Raw genomic sequence first — 17,128 nt, forward strand, 5'->3', positions numbered from 1 at the left:
TTGCTTTTACTCCTCACACACTCACCTTCCTTCTTTAGGGTTTCTCTCTCACCTTTCTAGCCATTTGGTCCATCTCATTCTTCTTCCCCCAGCTTTTAGTTTTAATTTACTGCTAAATTGGGGTCGATACTACGATGGCGGGAACGGCGAGGAGAATGTGGGTGGCGATTGTGGTGGTTTTGGCCGTGAGCATGTGGTGGAGTGGCGCTAGGGCTGAACCGCAAGTGCCCTGCTACTTCATTTTTGGGGACTCTTTGGTTGATAATGGCAATAACAACCAGCTGCAGTCCTTGGCCAGAGCTGACTACTTGCCTTACGGGATTGACTTTGGTGGACCGACCGGAAGATTTTCCAACGGAAAAACCACTGTTGATGTTGTTGGTGAGCTTCTCTCTCTCTATTCCTCTCTCGTTCTCATTTCCACTAACATTTGCCATGCATGCTTGCACTTTTCTTTGTTCTATAAAATCATTATGAGAGATTCTTTCTTGCAACTAATATTTAGATGTTATTGTCCAATATTTATTTTTAAAGTGTTACAAAAATATATCATTCGTCCAATAAACAATCATCACGTGGTAAAGTATTACATAAGAGAATCTCTCATGCTACATTGCACGCGTAAAGGCTATTAATGTGATGCCATGTTGTAGCTAGTCTACTAGGCCCGTCCAAATAAGTAAAATAATGTGATATCATAATGTTTGGTCCGGCAAGGTTTTAGCGCAGTTACGAAGTTGCACCCTATCTTTCTTGTACAAATTTCTCTTTACATACCTTTTCTCTAAACAAAAATTTTAAACTGAAATTGTGAAATTTCAAATCCTGTTTTGTGTTTATTTGACATGCATAATGTTCTGCTAAATAGCTGATTATGATCACTTAATTTTTACATCAATCTCGTGTCAATTATTTGTGAAAACCTGCATTTGGTAAAAAAAAAAAAAAATTTAGACCAAGAATTCTCTTATATATGACCTCGAAGTGAGAATTTATTTCTCAGAGCCTTTCACTTGTTGCTTTCTAAAAATTCAGAAATCCCATATATATTTAGTTACATGATCATATAATTCAAGTGGGGAAAAATAACTGCATGTGTGCATAGTAAAAACCATGTTACATGGGAGACACAAACCACTTACCAAAACAGTGAAATTCACCTTAACTGAGTTACTGATGACTTCAAGTTATCTGCATGCAGCTGAGCTTCTGGGTTTTGATGATTTCATCCCTCCCTATGCAACTGCTAGAGGCCAAGACGTACTCAAAGGAGTAAACTTTGCATCTGCAGCTGCTGGAATTAGAGAGGAAACTGGACGCCAATTGGTAATTACAATTTTCCATGACACATATTTTCACTAGAACATTAATTATGCTTAATATGTCTTAATTGTATCTAATCAAGTCTTAATTAAATGTTGCAGGGAGGTCGTATTACATTTAGTGGTCAGGTAAAGAATTACCAAAACACTGTGTCCCAAGTGGTGAACTTACTAGGTGGTGAGGACCAAGCTGCAAATTATCTAAGCAAATGCATATACTCAGTTGGATTAGGCAGCAACGATTACCTTAACAACTATTTCATGCCCCAATTTTACAACACCGCCAACCAATTTACCCCGGAGCAATATGCCGATTCGCTTATTCACGATTACAGTCAACAGCTGAGGGTTAGTTTTTCTCCCCTTCCATTCATTTTTTGTGCATTTAGGTTCATCAAAACCATTTTTAATGGTAATGAACTTATAATGTTAACACAAAAGTAGCGTTATTTCGTCAAATAATCTAACATATTATATTGTCCGACGATTTGGAAACAGAACATTTCGTATTAAGATCGTAACACTCCCTTGAATAGATCTATAGAGGTTATATAGTAACTATGATCACATTAAGCCCAAATATACCACAAAAAGAGAATGGGCTTTAAGCTATTGTTATGTGTTACTTATTATATTATAGGTATGTATGGTTTTTGCTAATTTTCTTACGACCACGAGCGTAACTATATTATGAAACTTAATTAGTTGGTTTCCTTTAAAAACATTATATTATATTTGTTTAATGTTGATTGATGTGTGCTGTATAGATTTTGTACAATTATGGAGCAAGGAAGGTTGTGCTGTTTGGAATTGGTCAAGTAGGATGCAGTCCAAGTGAATTGGCACAAAATAGCCCAGATGGTTCCACATGCGTACAAAAAATAAACTCCGCAAACCAAATTTTCAATGGCAAGCTCAAGGCACTGGCCAATGAATTCAACACTAATCTAGCAGATGCAAGATTTATCTTCGTAGACACTTATGGCATTTTCCAGGATATAATAAGCAGCCCTGCACAATATGGTAATTACAAAGGGAGATTTTCAAAAACCCTCTATCATTCATCTTGAAAGCACAAACTTTTTTCTCCGTTGCGACATGTAAACCCTTTTGTTTTTCTTCTTTCGTTGATTCGGTAAAAATTAACGAATAAGCAATCACGCAATCACAAATGATTGATGAAGTAGACAAAATTGACAATTCTTGCTCTTGGTCATGTGATTGTTTTTTTTGTTAATTTTAACATAATCGACTAATAAAGGAGGAAACTCAAGGTAAACATGTTGCAACACATTTTACATGAAACCTTTCTTTGGTTTTTTCAAGATAAATTTGAGTGTGGTTCATGAAGTTTGCCCCTAAATAATACTTAACAGTCACTTGGAATAATCTTTTTTTTCTATTACTTTTAGGAAAATAAATTTGTGACATGGTTGGAACAAACATTTTGTGTTTTTGGTGTGTTTTATTTCAGGATTTAGAGTTACAAACGCAGGCTGCTGTGGGGTAGGGAGGAACAATGGCCAAATTACATGTCTTCCTCTCCAAACTCCATGCCAAAATAGGAAAGAGTATCTATTTTGGGATGCATTTCATCCAACTGAGGCTGGCAATGCTGTTATAGCAAGGAGAGGATACAGCGCTGTTCGGGCCTCGGACGCTTACCCTATCGATATACGGCGGCTTGCCCTTCTTTAATCGTCGTCATCATCGTCGTGATCAATGATTATGGCTGCAGTGGCATATAATCATGCTTGCACACCATATCATAAAAAACAACTAGCAGCTATATATAATATGTATTGCATTCTCCTATGTCATGGGTTTCTTTGTTGCAATTGTTGCAGTTAATTATGTTTCCTTTAGATGTTCATCAAACTTTGATCTTCTTCTTGTGTACTGCTGAAAGGTTTAAATTAATACGAAAATGAATTTGTTTAGTTTTAGACTTTAGAGGCTCTATGAGTTGTCAATTTTAGTATTTTACAGACAGGTTGAATTTCTGATTTAAAAAAAAAAAAAAAAAAAAAGACAGATTGAATAGGTGAATAAGTGCATAGTATTATAATTTCACCCACCTAAAAACTCAAAATGCTATTTTCCACTTATTATTATGTTGAATTTTCAGGTCGAGGGACGGGGACCTATTCTAACTAGGCTGATACTGTTCCTAACTTAATAATTACCACATGTTCAATCCGTCAGGGTTTTATCACAAAATGACTCAGTATTAGTTAATTGGGCAATCATATTTAAACTATTTATTTCTTCTTTCCCCCACCGATGTGGGATAGCCAACAACCCCAGCACGTCGAACACCATTTTAGTGGTTCACACACGGAGATCTACATATCAGCAATTGAAACTTAAAAATCGGCTCCAATGGCTTCCAAACTTGTTTCCAATCCTAAAATAACCTCTAACACAATCTAAATTTACCTTGCCATCTTCGAATTTCTCTACCAATCTTGAACGCAACTGCAAAACTTTGGCTCTGTTAATCTATTCTTCGAATTTCCTCATCCTGTGATTTTATTTTTTCTTATGATATGAAAATAAATTATTACCTTGGAGTTATCATCATATACATAATTGAGCTAATACACTTGACCAATAAAAAGGAAAATCTGCTACAAGATTTAAGTCCTTAGAGCCAACTCAGTGGAGGCGTCGGAAAAAGTGGGGCTTCAAGTAGTTGATGAATTTTCACTCAGGCTTATATGCGAGAACAAATTTTCAGAATCAAAACTTTTAACAGTTTCCCACCTATCCTTTTTCGCAACTATGTTTTCCGGCTAAATCCAATAGATGATGGAGGTTGAGACGGTGACTTTCGTGTACCTCTTCCTCTTGCATGTCGCTGGAGATCTGAAACGTCGATGACAGAGGAAAGGAGAGGAGAAAAGGCTAGTTGGTCTCTTCTTTTGACTTCACATAGTCACAAAGAGTTTGTACAACGGTGGAGCAAGGAAGGTAGCCTTGATTGGACTTGGCTAATTGGATGCACCCCAAATGCAATTTCAACATTTGGTACAAATGGGACCGCGTGTGTTGATAAATTGAACAGTGGTGCCTAATTTTTTAACCAAAATCTTGTATCTCTGGTCGATCAGCTCAACAAAAATCTGACCGATGCAAAATTTACTACGTCGACAGCTTTGGAATGGGCTCAGGAGGCCCTGCAGCAGGTGGTACATGTTTATAATTTTGGGGACTACCCAACATCTTCTTGATACAGCTGGCTTCTCTGTCGTTCCATTTCTCATACCTTCTCATTCTTTTATTTTGTAAGATCACGATTAAATCACATCAACATTTTATATTGATTTTTTATAGAAATTATAAGACAAAAAACAACAGTAATATAAAATGTTGACGTAGCTTAACTGTGACTGCACAAATAGGAGGGGATGAGAGTGTATATGAAGTGGGAGGGCAGATAAGCTAGCTCTAGTAATATAAAATGTTGACGTGGCTTAACCGTGACCGTACAAATAGAAGAGATGAGAGTGTATGAGAAGTGGGAGGCAAAGAAGCCAGCTCCCTTCTTGATATGAATGCATTTGGGTATGTCTATTAATATGGTCTAACGTGACTGTGAAAAGCGCATTAAAGAATGTGAAGTCTTAAATAAAAAATCAGAAAAAATTAAATACAATTAGGCACCACTGTTTGCACAATGGTTTTTTTTTTTTTTTTTTTATTACTCGTCAATGGTTGTATTCTAACTAGGGCCTTTCACAATCAAATATTTGAGCACTATACTTTTTAGAAGAAAACCCCAATATTTTAGAATACACCCTTAGCGGGGTCAGTCCCGTTTCTTCCTCTTTTCAGTAAATTATTTCTGAAAAAGCAAAATAAAAGGGCAATTCAACGCAATCAAGTACACATTTACATGCTTGAAATGAAATAAGTCATGAATCGAGTAAATTAAGGAGATAAGGAATGTGAATAATATCAATCAAGTACATTGCCTCTCTAGCATACTTATCTTAATATTTTTATTTTTGAACAAACAATATTATCTATATTAAGACCATCTTCAACTCATGAGATAAAGCTTAAAATATAAGCTTTAAAACCTCCCAAACCGCCATTTAGTACTACGGACTAGGGGTATTCCTCTTTACTTATATGTGAGAGGTCTTAGGCTCGATTCTCGTAAAAAATGAATTTGAACCACATTGTTGTTAGCGCACTCTCCTACCCTCTTACATAAATTTTATTTTCAAACAAGTTACCGAAAAAAAATTAGGCTAAAATCATTATTAATAATCTTGGGCTAAACGTTTTAAGTCATAAGGGTTGAAGGAGAAAAACAGTTTAGATGGTCTAAGAGGGTAGGGGAGTTGGCTAACAATAATGTGGTTCAAGTTTGCCTTTGGCGAGAATTGAATATAAAACATCTCACTTACAAATAAAGAAAAATATCACTAAATCAGTAGTATCAAGTAACTACCTATTTTAATATTAACTAATTAGAATTAAGTAGATTGTCCTTCATTAACCTCAAGTCAAACGAATTAACTATTTCAGTTTTGAATTTCTTGCCATTGAGGCCTCAAATGTGGAGGGAGTGTAATTGAAACCTTTTAAGTTTTTAATTGGCAAACTTATCGATCTTGATTCTTGACTAGTACATAGATTGGGTCCTCTACTATTCCCTTTGGCTACACATGCATGGAACATCTCCAAGCCTCTCTATGTATATTCTCCCCCCTTCACCAATTTCGTCACATCTTAATTTGTTCTGGTATTATAAATTTATAAATTAATATCCTTTTCTCACAAAGGCAAATGAGGCAAGAATATGGTTTGTGATGAATATTGTTGTCATTGTGGTTTCAATATTATCACAATCTCCACCAGTTTATGGAGAGCAACAAGTACCTTGTTTCTTCATTTTAACGATTCATTGACCGATAATGACAATAATAACCTTCTCGCGACATCTGCGAGAGTTAATTACCAGCCCTACGGGATTGATTTTCCCGGAGGACCAACAGGAAGATTTTGCAATGGCCGCACCACAGTGGACGTACTAAGTCTTACCTATTTCCTCTCTCTTACTTTCTCTGTCTCTCTGTCTCTCTGTCTCTCTCTCTCTCTAGTTTGTGTTCTCGCTCCAGTTGTTATTTGTTTCATTATATAATAATTCTTATGAATCCTTATATTTCCTAGCTCGTCCTCGGTTTAACACTTTGCGGCACAAAGGTGCGGTTTGCAAATGATGACACATATTTGAAATTTACACACCATTAATTCTATCTGCCATTTTTTTTTATTCCTTATACTTGGTTTAGAACTTTAGAGGATAAGCCTTCAGTTAACCCTTAATTATCTCCATCACCACTTATCATGCTCACTAATATTCATCATTCCTTGTTTATTTCTTTGAATTCTATTTCCTGGTTTCGTAACTTTCTTAAACTTTAATTTTCTCTTTAATTGTAATTTTGGCTTTCTAGTTTACCTTAGGGGTGCAACTCGGGTGGGTTGGGTAAGTTGGAAAGTCAACCCAATCCTAACCCAACTTTCACAATTCAGGCTCAGGATCGGGCTGGGTTTCATTTCGGATTCATTTGGGCTTGGGTTTAATTGGGTTAAGGTTTACTTGACTTGGGTTTGGGTTGCCTAACGTTGTCAAGTTTAATCTTGTAACAATTTAGTTTCCAAGAATTCCTGAAAAAAAATTAAGCCAAGTATCATCAAAGCTAACTTACTCTAATTTCATAAATCAATCTACTATAAAACTTTAGGATTTAGAGACTACAAATATGGGTTGACTAATCAAAGTCTTTTATTTCCTAAAAGCTTAAGTAATTATAATGGGTAATTATTAAAAAAATATTAGAAAGGGCGTTGGTTTTTGGACTTGGCACACTTAGGTGTAGTATGAGCATTAATTGATATGAGTTACAATTTGGTTAGATTGAGTTTGGTTAGGTTGGGTTGGGAATGGATGGGCAAATGATCAACTCAACTCAACCCAATCAATGAATGGATTGAAATTGGGTTGGGTTTGGGCATGTTATAACTAAAAAAAAAACCCACTTGTTTGGATTAGCCCAACCCAAGTTGCATCCCCAGTTTACCTTTCCTAATATTCATTGTCTTGTGTAAATCCGGACTTTCCCCTGAGAATAATAAAAAATAATTTTATCCAATACTATTTATTTTATTATGTATACGTTTTTTTAACTATATGTAAGTTTGGTTGCCAGACATGCAGAAAATGAGGCTAATATAAGATGCTTTATATTGCAATAATGCAGCTGAGCTTTTGGGTCTTGAGAACTCCATTCCACCAATTGCAACTACCAATGGCCAATACATTTTGAAAGGTCTGAATTATGCATCTGGAGGAGCAGCAATTCGACTGGAAACCGGCTGCCAATTGGTAACTAATTGAGTCACTATAAACGTCTCAACTTCTATGTAATATTAACCTGTATTTAAGTAAAATATAACATGAGAAATGTTATTCATACCATGTTTTTGTACCACATTTTCACACTATCTTAGGTGGCATTTGATGTGGACAACCACCTTATTTGAATTAATCAGATTTTTAAATTTAGTTCATTATTTAATAAACTAATAATTAAGAAAAACTAGTTAATTAAATGATGATTGTGGTATACGAGGAGTCTTTCTCCTTCATTTACTTGGGTTTTGCAAAATTTTCAAATCATGTGGCTGTCCACAGTCAGATGCCACCTAAGATGGTATAAAAATGTAGCATAAAAACATAGTATGAATAACATTACTCATATAACATATCATTTCTCTTTGCTTGCAAGCTTAGATCATCAGGTACTACATCACGGAGAAACAGTCTTGCCCATTGCTGCTATACTGAAAGCTCTTTCCAGTATTTAAACAAATGCTTATATTCAGTTGGAATGGGTAACAATGATTACATTAACAATTACTTAGGGAGTAGGATTCTCTCCCTTCTATTCCCATCTTCTTCCCTCTTCTCCTCTCACACTTTACTTTTTATCTTATTGTCTCTATAAAAATTCAATATAAGATGTTGACGTGACTTAACTGTAACCACTCAAATAGGAGGGGAGGGAAGGGGAGAGAGAATCCTCCTCCATTACTTGAAGCCTCAGTTTTACCCCACCAGTAGAATATTTACCCCTGAACAATATGCTCAAGTTCTTATTGAACAATATTCTCGCCAAATATTGGTAACAATTTTTTATCATAACTTCAATCTTTTTAATTTTTGACTTCAAATGTAATAGTTTGTTTAAAATTTGATTGTTTAATTTGCTCCATATTATTTCTGTATATACTTTGTATGCGAATGGAGCAAGGAAAGTGGCCTTGATTGGAGTTGGAGCTATAGGTTACAAATGCAGTTGCAGTCGTTTGGCACGAATGGTACCGCATGTGTTGATCGCATTAACCGTGCGGTCCAACTTTTTAACCAAAAGCTTGTATCTCTGGTCGATCAGCTCAACAAAACTCACCGATGCAAAATTTGTCTATGTCAACAGTTTTGGGATGGGTACTTCAGGGATTCCCAATAAAGCTGCTGGTAAATATATGCGATGCGACTACAATCTACGGGGAAATGATATCTCAAAACATCTTTTCTCCTTCTGCTATTCGGTTATTTATGTCTCTTTATTTGGTTTTGAGTTATTATGTTGAAATGTCGAAAATTAGATGTGTCGACGAATAAAAAAAAAAAAACATGCGAAAATCACTTCCCATAATCTTCTGATTTTGAAAGATAAAGCTGACATCGATTAATTAGTCATTTCTTTTATTCATGTCAGGATTCAAGGTTGTGAATGCTCCCTGCTACCCGGTGAATAAGTTCGGTCAATGTAATCCTGCCCAAGCTTCATGCCAGAATAGGAAGGAGTATGTATTTTGGGACGCGTTTCATCCAACTGAGGCCTTAAATCAAATCACTGCAAGAAGAACATACACTGAATTGGACGACTCGAACACTTATCCAATGGATGTCAGGCACCTTGTCCAAGCTCTATATGAGCGTGGAGGGGGTAGAATCCAAGCAAATATTTTATACGGAATTTAATCTTCCCCACTTATTCTGATAAGTTAATTGAAATCCCGAAGCAGTATATTTAGGATCAAATGTGGCTTTTTTCATGTTTGAAATTCTCTTTAATGGCGTAAATGTTTAAGAGGTGGCGCTTTTTATTCCTCGTGTTAGAAGAAGGTAATTTTTCATTTTCAGTGCTTATATAAAAATTGAAATAATTGACGGCTACTTCCTTCCCAAATTTTACAACATATTCCACAATATGGTTGGTCCGACTCTCCGACGGGGTTGACTTACATGAACAACAAATAATATTGCCTTGTGTTTCACAAAAACATTTACCTCGTGCTTTAAGCACTTCTCTTCTCACTCTTTTATAGGATGTCCCCGAAGGGACATCTCTTTCTCAATAGCTTGTATATATAAAAAAATTGCGGTCACCATTTCGTAAATAAAATTTCAATTATTTTTGTTTTTTTTTTTAACGAGCATAACATTGCCACTTAATACTATGGTCTAGTGGTATTTCTCTTTATTTGTAAGTGAAAGGTCTTAGGTTTGATTTTCGCTACATTGCCACTTAATACTATGGTCTAGTGGTATTCCTCTTTATTTGTAAGTGAAAGGTCTTAGGTTTGATTTTCGCCAAAAGCGAATTTGAATTATATTATTGTTAGTTCATTGTGAGGCTAAACTCAATCCCCTCCCCTTAGTTTATGTGGTTTCGATTCTAACTACTGCGACTTAAGATATTAACCGGCCATAATTAAGGTCACGAGTTTATTGTCTTTAATTAGTATAAATCTTTTTTGGATTTAATTTGTGTGATCAAGAGCATAACATGCTTACCCCCACGAACATCCCAATGGCTTTCATTCAACCAAAGACATTCCAACTTCGACCAAAAAAAAAAAAAAAAAAAAAAAAAACCAAAGACATTCAAAGTGTTAAAAAAAAACCCCAACCTTTCATATATATATATATATATATATATATATATATTCTGTTTTGATAATATATACCTCCCCTTTCTTTTACCTCTCTTTCCGGTGTTATATACGATTTTTAAATTCTAGCCTATTCTTTCACAATGTCGACAAATGAAACAGCAAAATGGATGTCGATGATGATTAATGTTGTTTTTGTGATTACAGTATCACAATCCTGCGTTCGTGGAGAACCAAAAGTACCTTGTTTCTTCATTTTTGGTGATTCATTGGCAGATAATGGCAATAATAACCGCCTCCGGACCCCGGCAAGAGCGAACTACGAGCCTTACGGGATTGATTTTCCACAGGGACCAACAGGGAGGTTTACCAATGGCCGAACAACTGTTGATTTTATAGGTCTGCACATTGTCTCTCTCATTCTAAATTTCATTCATGCACTCTAAATTCTTAACACACTATAGCCTTTTCTTTAAGTCTGATTTATTTTATCATGTAGTTTTGAGGTGCATTCGCTTCTTCTTCTTTTTTTTCCTGTTCTTTTTGTCAAGCATTCGCTTCTTTAACGGCCGGGAATAAAGCTAGTAAGTTGTAAACTCGGGACGTTCTCAGTAAGCGGAATCTTGATGAATATCCAAATTTACATGATGAGTGCTTTTTAGAAATAATTGCACGCATTTGATTAGGTTTAGTTTAGGAAGATGATTTATGCACACATTTTTTTTTTTAACACCCCTATTTATTTGTTATCCACAAAAGAAAACAAAATGCATACGCAATTTATAGCCGTGTGCGAGCACTATGCTTCACATTACAGCTGAACATAAAGGTGATTTTAAACTTCAATCTTTTACATTACAGCTGAATTTCTGGGTTTTGAAGATCCCATCCCTTGTTATGCAAATACTAAGGGGTTCAAGAACATGGTTAGAGGTCTGAATTATGCATCTGCCTCAGCAGGAGTTCGAGATGAAACTGGCTCCCATATGGTAATTAATTAGCGAATCGCGATTAGAAGATGACTTAATTACATATGTAAATTCAGTAGCAATATATCATAATACATAATTTCTCCTTGTAGGGAGAGAATGTCAATTTAAATAAGCAATTACTGAATCACAAATCCACAGTCAAGCGCATTACTTCAATAATGGGACTTAAACGATTGTCTAGGCAGCATTTACAAAAGTGCTTATATTCGGTTGGACTGGGTAGCAACGATTACCTTATGAATTACTTCCAGCCCAAGTTTTATCCCACCAGTAAGCGATACACTCCTGAACAATATGCTTCAGTTCTTATTAAACAATATTCTAAGCAAATGAAGGTTAGTAACTAATTAACATAATGCACTTGTGTTTAATTAATTTTCCATGTCTCTGAGACTCGAAACAACTGCATAAGAAAAGTTTGAGTGTTGACTTATTTCATTTATTGGTTTACTTAAGACTCTGTACAAGTATGGAGCCAGGAAGGTGGTCCTGAATGGAGTAGGACAGGTAGGCTGCACTCCATCTTCAATTTCAACTACAAATGGGTCTACATGTGCAGAAAATATGAACAATGCTGTTCAATTTTTTAACCAAAAGCTTAAGTCTCTCGTCGATCAGCTCAACACCGAACTGACTCATGCAAAATTCATCTATGTTGACATGTTTGGAATTTCCGGAAGTCCATCAGAGATTACAGCTGCAGGTTTTCAAACTCTCTTTGTGCTCTAATTTCTTTAATTACAATATTATTATTAACTGTTATATTGTGAGACTCACATGCATTAATTATATGAAAAGGAAGTCATAGGTGACAAGCTCATATATGCCAATTAAAATCCTAGCTTAGCCATATTTTCATAGATAGAACAAGCTAAAGTGTTATAATTTTTCTTTTTCATATTTTAGGAATCAAGGTGACGAAAGCTAACTGTTGTCCAGTAGATGAATTTGGCCAATGTGTTCGTTCCAAAGGTACATGCCAGAACAGAAGTGAGTATGCGTTCTGGGATTTATTTCATCCTACTGAAGCTTCCAATCTCATCATTGCAAGAAAGTCATACAATTCTTCTAACTTGTCGGACACTTATCCAGCGAATATTCAACACCTAGTTCAGCTTAGGCTATAAAAATGGGTACTCTTGAGAGTATTATTTACATTGAAAATAGTCTTCCCCATGTACATATATAAAGGTACAAATTAATCACCATGTGACATGTACAAGACCTAACTACGAAGAGTATACTATAATTGTATATATAATATATATGCAATTTTGCCAAGTTGGCATGAAATCAAGCTCTTAGTGTAATAGTCCAATTGTGACTCCAATTCAGTTCTACGAAGCTTTTTCTTTCATTGATTAAGCACTTCTATGAACTAGTTATTTGGTTAGCAGTATGTATTTCTTTTTTCTAATTAATGTTTAAAAGACGTTTAAATTTCAAGTCCCCCTCTCCGGTAAAGTTGAACTAAGCATTCCAAGTATTTTGTACTATATCCGCGGAAGAGATTGATGGAAGTATAAGATATAGGCTGATGGACCTGTTAATGTGGTATGTACCCTAACTCCCGTATGCCTTTGCCTTTACGCATGGCATCTCTTAGTCTCATTTTCTTTGGTTGCGAGAATAGTTGTGCATGAGAACACATCTTTTTGTCCTCAATCTTAGAAACATATCAGCCACAAGCACATCAAGTAAATTGCTTGCCAATGAATTGGTAACCCTTTGAAAATTTGATCAAATTAACAAAGTTTTCAAACATGTTGAGAACATTATAATGTTTAAAAAGATTGTATCTTATAGATGAACAAAGTCTAAGATGAGTACGAGCCCATTCAGGGTTTCATTATTTATACAGCAGCCTTACTTTGAAGTAGATTTGTAACAGCTAATATGATATTTGTCATATCATTTGGTGACTAAAAACTTGGATTTTTTTTTGGCTGTAGTATTAGATACCGGCAGGGATAGTAATTCTGTTACTTTTCATGGTGAGCGTTATTCTGGCAGGCTTCATTGTATTTGTGTGATCAACAGCACACATTCTTTGCCCCCACGACACATATTCATGCACTCAGGCTTGCTTCAACCAGTTATTCTGCATCCGAAATATTTAATAAAATAAAAATATAAGATACATCCATGTAAAAGCCGTTTGATAACCATTTCGATTTTCAATTTTTATTTTTTGAAAAAAAAAAAACAAAATAGTTATCAAATGACCCTTAACTTAATTTGAAATGTCCATTTAGTATTACGAGCTATTGATATTCATCTTCACTTGTAAATAAGAGGTCTTAGACTCTTAGGTTCGATTCTTGCTAAAAACGAATTCAAATCAAATTATTATTGTTTGATTGTTATAATCCACTTAAAACTCGCCGCGTGGTGAGTCTTAAATATTCTCTTTGATCATTCTTTTATATTTAAAATTTTTATAATTATTTTTTTAACTAATTAATATATTATATATATTAATGTTATGTTTCCTTTTTTATTTCTTGCCCCCTATTTTTTTTCTTCCCAAATCCCCCCCCCAACACTTTGTTTTGCCGTAGGTCATAGGACTCCCTCCCCTTTCTTTCTTTCCCAGTTTCATTTCTTTCTTTCTTTAAAAAAAAAAAAAAAAAAAAAAGTTATGCACCCACTCCAAGTTTATCATGGAAAGCAACCAAGAATCTGTAAGCTTTAGCGTCTGAATGCACCACCATTCCGATTTTCAAATCTTCTTGAAACTCCATTGCCTCAGCAGCAACCTATCAATTGAAAAAAAAAAAAAAATCAAAGCTTAGACTATTATATTAATTAAAGACTCATAATAAAGAAGGTAGCAATCATAGCAGATACCTTAATTCATATTATAAATATAAAAAATCCAAAAAACCTCACCCGAACCCAAAAGCCCCCAATTAAAAGAAAAGAAAATAACCCTAATACATCTATATATATATGTGTGGGTTATTCATGTCACATGATCAAACAACTATTGTATAAAGAAAGAAAAGAAACTTACAGATTCTTAGTTGCTTTCCATGATAAAATTGGAGTGGGTGTAGAACTTTTTTTTTTTTTTTTTTTTAAAAGAAAGAAAGAAACGAAACTGGGAAAGAAAGAAAGGGGAAAGAGTACTGAAACCTAAGATATACGGCAAAACAAAGTTGGCCGCCGGGGGGGGGGGTGTGTGTGGGGTGGATTTGGGAAGAAAAATTATAGGGGGAAAGAAATAAAAAAGGAAACATAACATTAATATAGATAATATATTAATTAGTTAAAAAAATAATTATAAAAATTTGAAATATAAAAGAATATATTTAAGACTTGCCACGTGGCGAGTTTTGAGTGGATTGTAGTGCCACTCAACGAAATCCAGTGGCAAGCCAAGCCCCACATAAGTTTTTCTCCACTCTCTCACTCCTTAGTGTCGATAATATTGTATGTATTAAAGAAAATGTTAATTTGAACAACAATTCCCCAATTATAAGTCTAATTTGAAGACAGTTCCTTCGAGTACGCTAATTTTCCCCTTAGGTGGCTTAGTACGCACCATTTCCAATCTTCCCTCTCTCTCTTTCTATATATATAATACCTCCATTTCTCTTTACACTACTGCCTTAATTTTTTTTTTTTCAGTGTTATATATACAATTGCAATTTCACTTTAGCTATATCATTTCATAATGGCAACAAATGAGGCAGTAAGATGGTTCATGATGATTGGTTTTCTGGTGGTTTCAATATCACAATCTTGTGCTTATGGAAAGCCGGAAGTACCTTGTTTTTTCATTTTTGGTGATTCATTGCTCGATAATGGCAACAATAACTTCCTCCCAACGTTGAGAGTGAACTACCTCCCCTACGGGATTGATTATCCCACCGGACCAACCGGAAGATTTTGCAATGGTCGAACTCCAGTTGACGTACTTGGTCTTGCCTCTCTCTCTCTCTCTCTCTCTCTCTCTCTCTCTAAATTTCTTATGCTATATTGTTAATATCATAATCTTACTCTATAAATTAAGAGCTATAGAAATCATAGAGAAATATAATTTGTAGTTGTGAAACTTGCTTACCGTAGTGTATTATTTACGATGGATAGAGAAGATGTCGTCAAAGAGTTCATATATTTACAGTTTGATGACAATACAAGTATCTTATGTTACCGGACAGTCTGACAAGTGAGGATTTGCATATATAAATCGTAATCAGTTTGTTTGCAAGGGTTTCAATGAAAGGAGGCCTAGCTAGCTATAATAAGAACATGATTGTTTACATTACAGCTGAACTTTTGGGCTTTGAGAATCATATCCCACCATTTGCAACTACTTTCGGCCTGGCCACACTTAGAGGCTTGAATTACGCATCTGGCACAGCAGGAATTCGAGCGGAAACGGGCTCTCAGTTGGTAATAACTAATTAATCACAACACAAAAATGATTTATACTAATTAGCAAAGATAATTAGTATATAAATTAATCTTATAATATATGATTAATTCTCCTTTGCAGGGTGTTAATGTCAACTTTGATCGGCAGATACAGAACCACAAATCTGCAGTCTTGCGCATTGCTTCCATACTGAGAAGTAAAGAATCAGCTATGAAGTATTTAAACAAGTGCTTATATTATGTGGGAATGGGTAACAATGATTACCTTAACAATTACTTACAACCGCGGTTTTTTAACACCAGTCGCATATATACCCTTGAACAATATGCTGCAGTTCTTGTTAGACAATATTCCAGCCAAATCATGGTTAGTAAGTAGTGACTAGTTTTCTAATTGATTAGGCCCTGTTTGGACTGCTTCTTTATGAAAGCACTTCTACTTATAATCATTTTTTCTAAAAGTGATTTTCTTACAAACATGTCGAAACTTCTATTAAAATCCAAGTTATTCTTGGAGCCGCACTAGGAAGTACTTATTCATGGAAAAACAGGAAAAAAAAAAAGCATTTCTTTGATGCGTAAACATTTTTAATTAAATTTTCCTATCAAATAATGTGGCCAAAAGCCGTTTAGATTGTAACAAAGTGTTTTAGGTATTTCAAAAGCAGTTAGTTCTCAAATACGCACATGTTGTCTTGAGAACTAAATATCAGTATTCTTTATGTTTTAGAATATTAATTATTCTGTGTTTTATGTTGCTTTTAATTAAAGACTTTGTACAAGTATGGAGCGAGGAAGTTTGCCTTGGTTGGAGTGCAAGATATAGCAAATGCGACCTATGCTTTTAACCGAAAGCTTGTATCTCTGGTAGAAAAGCTCAACGCCGATCTTGGAGATGCAAAGTTCATCTATGTCAACTCTTCCTCAGTGACACGTTCAACTTCTGCTGGTATATAGTTATACATTTGGGATATATCACTCTCTTCATCTGCAATTTCTTTCATTACAATACTTGTTTTACATGCCATAATTCCGTTATATGTGACATTCCACTAGTAACATGTAAGCGAGATCCAAAGTGTGTATATGTTGTGAAAAGAGCCATACAATGACCTGCGGTTTCACACAAATTAAAATACCTAGCGTGTATATTTAACTTCTGAATTGGTGACATTGATTAATTTGTTATGTTGATTTCAGGATTCAAGGATTTTGACACTAGCTGCTGTCCGGTCAATCGAATAGGCCTATGTGCTATTTTCCAAATTCCATGCCAGAATAGGAGTGAGTATGCATTATGGGACTCATTCCATCCCACTGAGGCCTCCAACATAGTCTCTGCAAGAAGAACATACAATTCCTCCGACCCGTCGGACACTTATCCGATGGATATCAGTCACCTGGTTAACCTCAGCCTATAATCCTGACTAATTATCACACAATTTAGCAAGC

The 17,128-nt window shown here is 35.1% G+C and overlaps 3 protein-coding genes and 1 pseudogene across 3 annotated transcripts; all 4 read left to right on the forward strand.

Annotated features, from left to right (window-relative positions):
* Positions 1-3,268, forward strand: LOC103943381 (GDSL esterase/lipase At5g45670-like). Its single transcript, XM_048582262.1, has 5 exons — positions 1-381; positions 1,202-1,326; positions 1,425-1,670; positions 2,090-2,345; positions 2,797-3,268. The coding sequence occupies exons 1-5, from the start codon at positions 135-137 to the stop codon at positions 3,018-3,020; spliced, it is 1,098 nt and encodes a 365-aa protein (XP_048438219.1). The 5' UTR covers positions 1-134; the 3' UTR covers positions 3,021-3,268.
* Positions 3,269-4,133: 865 nt separating this feature from the next.
* On the forward strand, positions 4,134-9,387 carry LOC103944737 (annotated as a pseudogene).
* A 1,031-nt stretch (positions 9,388-10,418) lies between these two features.
* Positions 10,419-12,584, forward strand: LOC103943364 (GDSL esterase/lipase At1g29670-like). The gene is made up of 5 exons (XM_009353654.3): positions 10,419-10,700; positions 11,163-11,290; positions 11,383-11,628; positions 11,750-11,996; positions 12,200-12,584. Exons 1-5 carry the CDS (start codon positions 10,445-10,447, stop codon positions 12,418-12,420), a joined length of 1,098 nt encoding a protein of 365 aa, XP_009351929.2. The 5' UTR covers positions 10,419-10,444; the 3' UTR covers positions 12,421-12,584.
* Positions 12,585-14,972: 2,388 nt separating this feature from the next.
* LOC103943372 (GDSL esterase/lipase At1g29660-like) lies at positions 14,973-17,105 on the forward strand. Its single transcript, XM_009353666.2, has 5 exons — positions 14,973-15,219; positions 15,570-15,694; positions 15,798-16,043; positions 16,448-16,625; positions 16,877-17,105. The coding sequence occupies exons 1-5, from the start codon at positions 14,973-14,975 to the stop codon at positions 17,095-17,097; spliced, it is 1,017 nt and encodes a 338-aa protein (XP_009351941.2). The 3' UTR covers positions 17,098-17,105.
* The last annotated feature ends 23 nt before the right edge of the window (positions 17,106-17,128 follow it).

The sequence above is a fragment of a genome, unplaced genomic scaffold (assembly GCF_019419815.1).
Source record: "Pyrus x bretschneideri cultivar Hongxiangsu unplaced genomic scaffold, Pyrus_bretschneideri_v1 Contig19, whole genome shotgun sequence".
NCBI classification, from domain to species: Eukaryota; Viridiplantae; Streptophyta; class Magnoliopsida; order Rosales; family Rosaceae; genus Pyrus; species Pyrus x bretschneideri.

Excerpts from the sequence above, each read along its gene's own strand:
- LOC103943381 (XM_048582262.1), top strand. The coding sequence starts at position 135 with ATGGCGGGAACGGCGAGGAGAATGTGGGTGGCGATTGTGGTGGTTTTG. Across the intron at positions 1,327-1,424 it reads AGGAAACTGGACGCCAATTG|GGAGGTCGTATTACATTTAG; the intron begins GTAATTACAATT and ends TAAATGTTGCAG. Across the intron at positions 2,346-2,796 it reads AAGCAGCCCTGCACAATATG|GATTTAGAGTTACAAACGCA; the intron begins GTAATTACAAAG and ends GTTTTATTTCAG.
- LOC103943372 (XM_009353666.2), top strand. The coding sequence starts at position 14,973 with ATGGCAACAAATGAGGCAGTAAGATGGTTCATGATGATTGGTTTTCTG. Across the intron at positions 15,695-15,797 it reads CGGAAACGGGCTCTCAGTTG|GGTGTTAATGTCAACTTTGA; the intron begins GTAATAACTAAT and ends TCTCCTTTGCAG. Across the intron at positions 16,626-16,876 it reads GACACGTTCAACTTCTGCTG|GATTCAAGGATTTTGACACT; the intron begins GTATATAGTTAT and ends TGTTGATTTCAG.
- LOC103943364 (XM_009353654.3), top strand. The coding sequence starts at position 10,445 with ATGTCGACAAATGAAACAGCAAAATGGATGTCGATGATGATTAATGTT. Across the intron at positions 10,701-11,162 it reads AACAACTGTTGATTTTATAG|CTGAATTTCTGGGTTTTGAA; the intron begins GTCTGCACATTG and ends TTTACATTACAG. Across the intron at positions 11,291-11,382 it reads ATGAAACTGGCTCCCATATG|GGAGAGAATGTCAATTTAAA; the intron begins GTAATTAATTAG and ends TTCTCCTTGTAG.